At 34.3% G+C, this 11,866-nt stretch overlaps 2 protein-coding genes across 2 annotated transcripts; one reads left to right on the forward strand and one right to left on the reverse strand.

Moving 5' to 3' along the window:
- Window positions 1-1,685: 1,685 nt before the first annotated feature.
- On the forward strand, window positions 1,686-6,899 carry LOC121123733 (ubiquitin carboxyl-terminal hydrolase 15). Its single transcript, XM_040718860.2, has 4 exons — window positions 1,686-4,217; window positions 4,298-4,649; window positions 4,716-5,017; window positions 6,684-6,899. Exons 1-4 carry the CDS (start codon window positions 2,018-2,020, stop codon window positions 6,761-6,763), a joined length of 2,934 nt encoding a protein of 977 aa, XP_040574794.1. The 5' UTR covers window positions 1,686-2,017; the 3' UTR covers window positions 6,764-6,899.
- Window positions 6,900-9,138: 2,239 nt separating this feature from the next.
- Window positions 9,139-9,939, reverse strand: Polr3G (RNA polymerase III subunit G). The gene has a single exon (XM_040718408.2). It carries the CDS (start codon window positions 9,822-9,824, stop codon window positions 9,282-9,284), a length of 543 nt encoding a protein of 180 aa, XP_040574342.1. The 5' UTR covers window positions 9,825-9,939; the 3' UTR covers window positions 9,139-9,281.
- Window positions 9,940-11,866: the final 1,927 nt, after the last annotated feature.

Raw genomic sequence — 11,866 nt, forward strand, 5'->3', positions numbered from 1 at the left:
CTACAAACTTTATTCCATTTACTAATTTCTTTTATAGCTCATAACTTTTTCGACTTTGAATAAATTTAGAAAACGTAGTTATTCGTATAGTTGTTTTTGAAACGCCAATCACTTAATGTCTCCTTGAGCTCCAAAAAACGGGTTTTGGTTACAGCATAAGCCCCCCTTATATGACCTCCCCAAAAATCGACACCCCCGTCTTAGCCAGTCCAAGCTTATAAGAGAGACCCGTGCAAAATTTCAGCCACATAGGTTCAATGGTGTGGGAACGTATAAAGGACATCTACACACAAACACACACACACACACACATATTTCTGTTTTCAGCCTTCCCAATTTAACACTGTTTTTATTCAAAAATTCCCATCAATTCTTGTTACTTCCTATGGAATAGTTCTTAATCGGTAATGTTCTTATGTTATCAGAACAGAAGTGATAATTCTTACTTGTATATATATTTTAACTACTTTAGCTGTGCATTTATATTTTACCTTCTAAATACCTTAAAATATATTAGTCAGTGTATGATCATACCTCAATGCAGTAGTTATTATTTGCAAGCTCTTCCTCCGATCCCTTAATCTCCGTGTTTATCGTATTTTAAGAACACTATAATTCCATAATTTGATTGAAAATCTAAATGTAATCCTGACTCCCATTTAATAAAAATAATGTCATTACAATTTTTGTGTTGACGGACCACAATAGTAAATTATAGGATCATAAAAACTCGGATTTGAGTCGCATTAAAATTTTATTAAAGCCTCGATTCGATCTTGAAGTGAGACATTCAAAGTTAAAAGATGTAAAGCTCGAGGCTCACAAATATTCTCCTTTCTTTAAAATTAAAATGATTGATTAATTACCATTTATATATTAATTACGAGCATTTTTATTATTATTTTAAGACTTGGATTTGTGAGAATAGACTCGAGACTCGACTAGGACTTGCTAAATGAGGATTATTTCTCAATCTCTGTGAATTTTTAAAAAAAGTTAACGGTGCCTCGGACAAAATGAGAAAAGAGGGCATATGCGCGGGAAAGGAAGAAATTTGGCTACCCTTTCATAAATATTATCATCCGTGGACGGGCAATCCAGACTCATTTTCGAGAAAATAATCCTTACTTGCTTTTATGTTGATAAGCCACATAATACTATAATATTGTACGTTCCAGTTTTTTTAGGTCGTTACAAATTTTATCCTTTCTCTCTCTTGCTACTTGACCTCATTTTCAAAATATTTTAAGGCCTTGATAAAGAATGAAACTAATAAGTAATAAAATATATTCTTATTTGGAACAAAATGAAAGTACTCAATACTAACATCATTGGAAAGAACCCTGGATCTTACATTGATGTGACGCAAATAATAGGATAATATGTAATACAGAATACTGATACACAAATGTTGTGCATTGTTTACGCATTTAAAAAGTAATACAAAGTTATATTACTTGGAACAAGTGCAGCGTTTCTCAACCTGTAGATAACTCTATGTGTAGTAAATATTTTTTTAGTCGTTTCGAAATATTAATTACTAATCATTTTTGTGAAACGATATGATTTTAACTAGCAATCCTACTCTTTAGTAAGTAGACAATTAAGTGTATGACGTAATAACTATTGCTCGAGAACCACTGGATTTGTCTCTGATGTGATAATAAATAATGTATCTTTTTTTCAGTTTCAATGAAATGTTTGAATAATCTAGAAACAGAATAGAATAACAAAACAGGGGGAAAAAGCCGAAGATAAATAAAGCAGCAGCAGTAGAAGAAAGAGAAAAGAGAGAGAGAGAGAGAAAGGAAGAATGAAGAGGTTATAAAGAGAGGAGGATGGAAAGAGAGAGAGAGAGAGAGAGAAAGAGAATTGACTGAATAAAGAAGAAAGAAGGAAAGAGAGAGAGAGACTCGGCTACGGCAAGCTCGGCAGCGAATGGCCAGTCGTTTTGTGTGTGTTACGTTAATAAATTATTGGGAAACTACTCGGTGATCACTTGCTCAGTGATCGGAGAATGATGGAATTAAAAGAAGACATGGATTGGCTTCTCGCAAAGCCGGATTCGCCGGTATTGATCATGCCGAGTGAGAGTGATACGGACGAGGATGAAGAGAAGGAGGAGGAAGAAGAGGACGAGGACTACAACCCGCCCTCGATGGAAACGAATGTGGCGGATCTGGAGGAAGGGAAGGAAGCGACTCAGTTGCTAGAAGTGGAGGAAGAAGAAGAAGAGGACTACACACTCCTGGGCCCCCAAGTTGAAGAAGAAGAAGAAGAAGAGGACAAAGGCGGCGTTTGGAGTAGCCCGGGAGTGTGCGGCCTCCGGAATGTGGGGAATACTTGCTATTTAAACGCGGGGCTTCAATGCCTCTTAGCCACGCAGCCCTTGGTGCAATACTTTTCCGCTTGGAAGGAAGGGAATGAGAGGATTGGGGAAGAGAAGGAAGAGAATAACGGAGTGGGAGTGGGAGTAGGAGGAGGAGGAAGTGATCTGGATGGAGTCCTCTCCTCCTCGTTTTCCTCCCTTCTAACCCAAGTATGGAAAGGAGAAAGTCGTGTTTTAAAACCCCTTAAATTCAAAGAGAAACTCTCGAATAACCATCCTCAATTTAAAGGCTCTCATCAACACGATTGCCAGGAATTCCTGGCACTCCTACTTGATTCCCTCCATGAAGAGCTAAAACGTATCCCTATCAAAACCCCGGCCTCCTCTCCAGACTCTCAATCCTCCGCTGAAAATCCAGAACAAAAATCTCATTTGTCCTCCATTCGACAAAGACCCCTTCCTCTTCATTTTCAATTACCTCATTCTTTAAACATTGAAGACTATTTAAAGGAAAATAAAACCTCCAATGTAAATGTGAATACATTGCAAACAGACTCGGGCATGAATAATGTTATCAATTTTGATTCAGATAAATATGCCTCCAAAGAAAAGACTCGCCCTGATGCGACGATCAATAATCTCTCCACGTCTAAAGTTATTAATAATTGTGGGGGTAAAGAGGATGAAGTAAGGTCAACAACATCCTCTGTTGGAAAGCGGTTTAAAGAGACGAATTTATTAAAAATATCCGAAGTCGTAGAAGAAGAATCTTCAGGGATGAAACGTATGAGGTTAGACTCATCTGAGAAAAACGTACAATTGGAATGGGAAAGAAATGCGATGGATGAGTTAGCTAATGAAAATAAATCAAGTGGAAATCTCAACGGAGACGCGTCTCTATATCAAGAGTCCCTCGACTCTTCAAAGCTGAATGAGACCATCGAGGCAGATAGAGTTTGGGACAAATACTTGTCCGACAATGACACAGTCATTGCACGTAATTTTCATGGTCAATTCAAAAACAAAGTTGTTTGCTCTGTGTGTGATCACGTTTCCGTAACTTTTGAACCTTTCATGTACTTACCTGTACCTTTGCCGGGTGCATTGACGCGTCAAGTAGACTTGGTGTTTCTTGGTCGTGCATCAGTACCCATCCGTGTCAGACTCAACATGACACGCGTGGATAACGTTGGAAATTTAAAAACGCGATTAAAAGAAGTTCTCATGTTAGAGGAATCTTCCAAGCTACAGATTGTTGAGGTGTTTGATCATCATATTTCCAGGAATGTGGATGACTGGACTGCTCTTAAATTTCTCAAGGAGGATCGTCAAATCTATGTGTTAGAACTTATTGAAGCAGATGATTATTTTGATGGTCAAGAAGCCGTTGAAGACACTCCCACCACAGAACTGGATGACGGTGGTGGTGAAGACTCTCTTGCTTCTCAAGACTATCAAACTTGTATTATTTGCATGGAAGATCTACCTCCGGGTTTTTTGAGACAGCATAATAGCTGCGATTGTGTTATATGCAATACCTGTATGGACCGTACCATTGAACACCATCATAAGGAATGTACCACCTTATTCGGACAAATCAAATGTCCCGGATGTCGTATTGAAGCAGATCCTGAAACGGAGTTTGTTACCCTTGATAAGATAGGTAGATCTGTACCCAAGAAACGGATCCTTAATGTGCCTGTTATTTACAGATTAGACAACTCGGAGGAAAACGATAATAATAAAAAGACAGTGGATACCATTGGGCATCCCTTTGTGCTCATTGTACCAAACATAGTGTCTGGTAAGAAAATGTACGAACTAATTGACCCCTTAGTCAAACCTATCGCATCAGAAGACTACACACTTGTTTTAGTAAATGCCACAGGTAGGCCAGTGAGTTGATCGAAGGACAACATTACATGCAGTATCGTGAAATCTATAACTAAGAATGTATATTTTTTATAGGGAAGAAGTGTGCTCGCTGTATATACCAGGCCCATTGCTACGGATGTATTCGTTTAGAAAGAAATTCAAGCTCTCGTATATATTTACAGCCTAATGACACAATTGCTATATCCTTTACGAACGAGTCAGTTGTTCAGAAAGTGAATACTCTTCGAGAACATGAATCAATATCTGAAAACCCAAAGATAAGAGACAAGTTATGTCTGACTGATTGTCTCCAAGCCTTTTCTGAAAAGGAGGTTCTTGATGAAAATAATCCTTGGTTCTGTCCACAGTGCCAAAAAAATCAATGTGCGACCAAAACCCTTACTATTTGGCGATTCCCCAATTATCTCATTATCTACCTTAAGCGGTTAGTGTCTTTTTGAAAAATACGAAGGCACAACTACGAAGTTACTTATTTGTTTTCTCTTTATAGGTTTGTGTATTTACCGGGTACGGCTGGGGCCGTCAAACTTGAAACTCCCGTAGAGTTTAATTTGTCTAACTTTGATCTAACACAGTTTTTATCGGGTCCCATGCCAGATAGCCGTCCTCGGTTTGATCTATACGGCGTAGTCAATCATTTTGGTTCCGTTTGTGGCGGCCATTATACCTCCTTCACGAAAAATGATCAACAATGGAATTATTTTGATGACTGCTCTGTAACAGAGAAAAAAGTTCCGGGATCATGCTCTGGTGACTGTTCATCAGCCTATGTTTTATTTTTCAAACGTTCAGGTATGTAAGGTTGATCTTTTACTTCTATTATGGGTTTCCACATCTATTATGTGTGTTTACACGTAAATACGTCTTTAAGAATGGAAAATTTATTTCTAAGGACTTTGTATATAAGTTTATAAGCACCTTAGATATTTTGTGCTTTCAAAATTATATTTATCATGGTATTTTGACTCCTACAAACAATAACCATTTTTAAAAGGAGGTTTGAAGATTATAACAAGCAAAGTTTACATAAATAAATTGTACATTGGCTCATTCAAGAATTACAATGTATGTATTTTATACTATACCCATTATTGGGTTAACATCCACCTGTCCTTACACAAAGACCTTTCATTCTGGCGGAAAATAAAAAAAAACTGACCTGATCAAAGATTGAGGATACTCCGGCCATTTCAATTTTAAATCGGAATGGGCACTCTGGTCATTTTTCCTAATTTGGATTTTTTCCTATATGAAGCATCTTCATTAAGCCTACATAAGGACACCAATTTGAGCTCTGTACCTCAACATGTTCCAAAGTTATGGTCAATGATGTATTTTTAACTTTTTGTGCTACTTTGACTTCTAAAATTTTAATGGTTTCTTACTGTTACCATATATAATCTTCGTAGCAAGTTATATCAAAATCGGTCTCTAACTTTTGGTGTAATCCTGGTGACACACAGACAGACAAATTAACAAGCAGAGGCTTTCATAGATTACGTCATCGACAAAGAATAATTGATTTATTCTACGCATCTTTGCCGATTTTTTTGTGGAAACAGAGGGTAAATGGTTATCCCAAAATAGGTCAAAAACACCCAGGATCAATTCATTGAGGAAGGTGAGAATCATATAAAGAAGGTTGCGGTGGTGAAGAAGAAGTTCGGGATCTTTGGTTGAAATAATTGATGTTGTCTAATTTCCCCTGTCAATGGATTCAAGTGAACTGTACTTAACAATCATCCGGTAGGATGTCACCTTACTCTAGATCAAACAAAAATTATCAAGAGTATGTTTGGTATCAAGATGGCGCCCTATTCCAAACTTCCAAGAAAAATAAAAATAAATATTTTCTAACAACTTTTTTGAAAAGGGCCCAAAGAGTTTGATCCACCTTGATTACAATTTTGACTCTTGATTTGATTTTTCAGAAACATAAACATAATCACCGTTCAACTTCACTGGCGGATGTAAAAAATAGGATTTTCGGTTCGAAATTGGCCATTTTTAGACCATTTGTAAGGTTCCAAATATGATGATGCTATGAGTCAAAATTGTACTTTCATATATTTTTAGCGATTTGGTTTTTTATCAGTAAAAAATATTGTGAATCCAGTTTTTAATAATTTATGGAGCCTAAGATGTGCTCAATGATATGCGTTTTCCCTGTTTTAGAAAGATAATTAATTTTCCTCTTCTTTTTTTTTTTGTAAAAAACTATCACTTCAACTAGAGTTAAATTTTGCTATGTTATGTTTGCTGAAGCAAAAAATAAAAAAATGGCCTGACCATGTTTGATAACCGAGAAAGTCGGTGGTGTTTCTTATTGTCCTCAACAAAAAAAAGTCTTAAAGGATAGGGGAAATATTAATCCGAAGAGTAGAATCATGATAGCTGTGGGAACTCAGCTTTGCAAATAATTAATTAACTATCTATTTATAAATATGAATTATTTCAGGAATTCCCAACAAGACATCGCGTCAAGACTTATCCTCCCGGATTTTGACCAGTAAATTCAACATTGAATCACTCAACTAAAAGCATAATTATGACAAAATTATCAATACTTTTCCTACAGCCCATCTTTTAGTCCTATTATTTGTCATTTTATATAAACACAAATATATTAATTACTATTAAAACTATTATATAAATATATATACATATATTCCCCTTTTCATACATTCATTCACACTTCAGAAGAAGAATTAGAAGCAGTATTAGACATCCAGAAGCATTGGAGTCCTCCTCATTATTTTAACACTATTCATAGATAAATAATAATTTTTTTTCCCGCATCAACCACAAATTAAATTCAAAGTGGAATGCACTTATAGGAAGAAAAAAAAAAAAATCCTATTCCGTTACAAGAGCAATTTTTATATTTTGTTAATTAAAAAAGTATACTAATTGATTTGTAATTTTTTTTTTTTGCTAACAATATTCTTCTTTATTTTTTTTTCAGTATTTTTTTTTCATCTCTCTGAATCTTTTGAAAGGGTAAAATATTAAATATATAACTTTAAGATATCCGCTCAGTTACCTTATTTGTTATTTGTTGTTTCCGTAATGTGTTTCCAATAAAATTACTCATTTTCCATATATTAATAATAATTGATAAGGATGAAATATAAAATTATTTTTATCTTCATGTACTAAACATGAAATAAAGAAATCATTTTTCGGCGAATGAAAAAAAAAAATTGTATAAAATTACAGAGTAAGTATTTCCAGCAATCCAAATATAATTTCAGCTCTAGTCCTAAACAAAAAGGTTCATCTCGAAATTTAGTTTCACTTCACAATTGTACAATTCGAATAAATTTTGACCTCATCCAGATCCCGCATGAGTGCATTACAGACTATTTTTTCCTGCTCATACAAGAGGTTAAAGATTTCCCTATCTTTTCATTTTTAGTCAGTTGTCGAAATGGAGAAATACGACTACTCATCTAGTAATGCTATGCTAATTTGATTTTTTTATAAATTATTTGAATGCGAATAACTCCAGAATTAATTATGCTAGAGTGATAAAACTATTGCCATCTGCTCCTCCGTCATTCAAGAATTCCAAATTGATTCAGATTGGATAATTGAGACCAAGTCTGGGAACTTTAATGAAAGATTTAAATTTTTCTTCATTAATTGAAATGGTTACGATCGTTTTTAATTCCTAAATTCATATAAGAGTTGAAATAGAATAAAATGTCGGTAATGCGTAGTACAGTCTTGAAATTATGATTTTTTTTCTCAATAATAATCGATTCCTTTAAAAAGAGTAGATAATGCAAATAATTTTTTATTCAAAAGATCTACTAATTCTAAAACTACATTTTGACTGTAAAATCAATATTACCATCTCTGGAACCGGCTATGCAATATTTATATTTTTCTTTGTGATGTAACATGGTTACTTTGTGGGAGAATTTAGGCATATGGAGGTCATTGAAAAAAAATATGTTATCAAATAAAACCAAGGAATTCGAAACAATGCATTTGTTCAGGATCTGGATGAAGTCAAAGTTTGTTCCAATTGTAGTGCACGACCCTGTATATCTATTTTGGTCGTGAAAACTTATTTAATTTCTTCCATGAATCAACTTGTATCCCCTAATATAGATATCAGAGATGAGTTTAAATCCTGAAAATGTAAGTTCAAGTAGAGTCTAAGCTCCTTGAATATCTCCATAGAGTCCTATTAATATTTCTTTTGAGCTCATTTCATGCTCTTAATTATAATATATATTAAGATCCCTAGTGTCTTAAGTTTTTCTCTTATAAAATATATTTCGAGCTGCGTTCAAATTGGGGGATCAAGTTGAGTCACAAGTTCCCACCTCTGATAAATATTCAATTACCGTTAATTAGTGTCAACTAAAATTATAATATTCATAAGTTAGTCCAAAAAGATCTGTTATCGTAATAAGAATCCCCCATCATTGCTAAAGACTGCATATCTCACTTCCTCATAATTTTCTTTTATTAATACACGTTATATTTTAGTTTACAGTATTATGATGGATACTAGTATTTGAATATTTACCCTCTTAATTAATGTATATTAAATTTTGAGGGATTTTGTATGGATGGCCATTGGCAATGAATATTTAAAAATGTCAGCAATGGACTTTGAGCCAGAATGATAGGAGAACAATATTGAATAAAAAGAAAAAGGGTTCTACAATTAAGCTATGAATCAAGGCTATCACAATACTTTCAGATAGCTCAAAACAAGACCGATTAAATTTGAAATACTTTGTATAATTCTTGGTGAAAAAGTTGATAAATAACAATTAAACATTACTTCTTGTCTATTTTTGAGGCTGAGTTTTATGGTAGGGCGTATGAGTGGTAACGACAATACTATCGCCTACTGGAATGTAACGAGGAAATATTGAAATAAGTAGAACTGATAATGATTAATATAAAATCTTTTTTCCTCAAAAATGAATAGCATTTATTTTTAATTTTACAGTGTACATACATTGAAAGGTGAATGTGCATATAATATCACAGAAATAAATAAGTAAAAGCCTGGATTTCTAGGTACATCTCCTCAATAGATGCCTCCTTCATCTAAATTATCATCATCATCATTACCATAATCCTCTCCATTATCGAAATAATTATTGGCATAATCCGTCCCCTCATCCAATTCCTCATCTTCATCCTCTCCACTCCCTCGATCCTCTTCTTCCTCCTCCTCGTTTTCCTTCTTTTTCTCCTCATCCGGATCCTCTGCATCCTTCTCCTCCATGGACTCCAAGGCATCCAAACTCAGCGTCGCTTTCTTCACCTTCTTCATCCTGGGATTTCCATTTGTAGAGCGTTTTCGTTTGGATACATTTTTTAACTCATTAGGAATGTGGCTCCAGACAATGTCCTTACTATCGAATCCTCTCAAGGATCGCATCATCTCCTTCCCAATGGCCAACATGTATTCCTGATCCGTGCTGAGTACCAAGGGAGACGGTTGTCCGGATAAAGGAGGGTATTTCGGTGGAGGAGTTAGAACTGTGGTTGGAATGTTATCCCGTCCCACTCCCAATGTGGCCTCTGCATTGAACGTCAGGCCTGTGGATCGACCACCTCTAGACATATTGCATTAATAATTCCAATTGTCAATTATTAATGAGTGCATGAACTATTTGTAAAAGCCGATCATGATTCTGAGCAGATTCTCACATCACATGTTATGTTACGAAGTCTATTATTGTTTATTTTCGTCGCCTGACGTAGAAATTTTCTAGCCATAAATATTCAGCAGGGGAGGAAACATTGTTATAATAATTAATGATCAAAGGAAAAGAAAAGCTGGCCGTGAGAAAGGGTAGATATTGTATATTCAGATAGTTGATATTTTTACTACATGCGATGGACCGATAAGACTTCATCAAATGGCTCTATGAATAAATAAATACTTGTAATGAACACTAATTGATAAAAATGATAAACATTCCTATTTAAATTAAAACAAAGTATATGTATAGAAAATCCCTAACAATTGCTAGATTCTTAAAATTAATTTGTGTTGTGGGATGATTTAGGGTCAAGAAAAGTATGATAATTAGAGAAAAATATATATATTTTTTTAATCCACAAAATGGAAAGATGATTTTTTAACACTGTAATATCATAATTTTAATACATTTTAGGGTCATTTTTATAATAAAACATGGTACTATTTTGACATTCAATGGTGTCATTAATATTAAAGAAAAAAAGGGTTTTATTTTATAAGACTTGGGTGTTTAGGCCAATTGCGACGTCACGTGAAACCGCTCTACACCACTTTTAACATAATAAATTATAAAATATTTGAGTCATAAAAGTCTCTGAGAAATATTTAAAAGTTATCCTATTTTTTTTATTGAGGAAGCTTCTCTCTGAGGGATGATATTTTTATAGAACCTCCATCTTTTTTATTTACACTTTGTTACACAACATTTGTATCCGGATGATCATTGTTGGTTAATATTATTCGCTTTGCTGATGTTGAAAACTCTATAAAAATAAAAATCCAAGATGTGTCCCTCTTCAAGCAAAAACAAGAGAAACGATTGACCTAAAAAAGGGTTCTGAACTACATATATTGCATTTTTCGACTAATGTCTTCCATTTTCATTAATAAATTATTATGATAAATCCTTCTTATGCGCCTCAAATTGTATTTGAAGGTCGCAAACCGGTAATTGAACAAAATAATATGATCGAATGTATCTGGGGGCTAAGCTCCCCTCAAATGATCAACTCTGTTATATATCATTACTGATATAAATAAGTTTATTATATATTATATAGATATATACTAGCAGTATTTGCCCTTGTTGGGAAGCTGACTAGAGGTGTATATAAACAAAGAATGAAGGCAGAATATACGAGACTGAGGGAAAGATGAGCCAAAAAATGGGAGAGATATAGACAGAGAGATGAGAAGGTTTTATTTCGGTCAAAATAGTCACTTAATGACCTCGGAGGCCCAAGAAAATATAACAGGAACATGTTTATTTATTTTATAAGTCTATTTGCTAAATTGTTTTGGATTCCCTGTGTGATAACACCAAAAACAGACTTACAGTTATATAGAATAGCCAGATTTTGTTTGGAAGTGCGGTAGGGTTTTTTTAATATCTAGAATTCCAAGCCTCAATAATGAGAATTTAGTACTATATTTTGTGCCTGACCGGCTATTTCAGCTTCTTTTCCTACGCTCAGCATATTTTTCAGACAGAAAAAATATGAGTAAGTTGTTAATCATCTCTTTTTTGTCTGTAGAGAAGAAATGATTAACGGAGGGAGAGATGCAAAAAAAAAAAGAAAAAAAAAAAAAAAAGATGGTCTGTTACAAAATTGATACTCAATTCACATTCCTGAATATAACCATCAATAAATTAGTTTCTAAGTGAGTCCGAGTGTGTTGAAGTGTTACTGCGAGTTTGGGTACGATACATAACGATAATCCCTCAGCAGTAGAGTTTAAACATGCAAAGGGGAAAGAAAAGGCAAATAAAATTGGGGCCCTTCTTCACAAAACGAATGAGAAATGAACCCTCCAACTCCGAGGTAACTAAAATAAGTTATTTTGATTTTAATTAACCTTCTAAAAGGTTACTGAAACCAATGTCATCTTAGCACACGGAG

The sequence above is a fragment of the Lepeophtheirus salmonis genome, chromosome 8 (assembly GCF_016086655.4).
Source record: "Lepeophtheirus salmonis chromosome 8, UVic_Lsal_1.4, whole genome shotgun sequence".
NCBI lineage: Eukaryota > Metazoa > Arthropoda > Copepoda > Siphonostomatoida > Caligidae > Lepeophtheirus > Lepeophtheirus salmonis.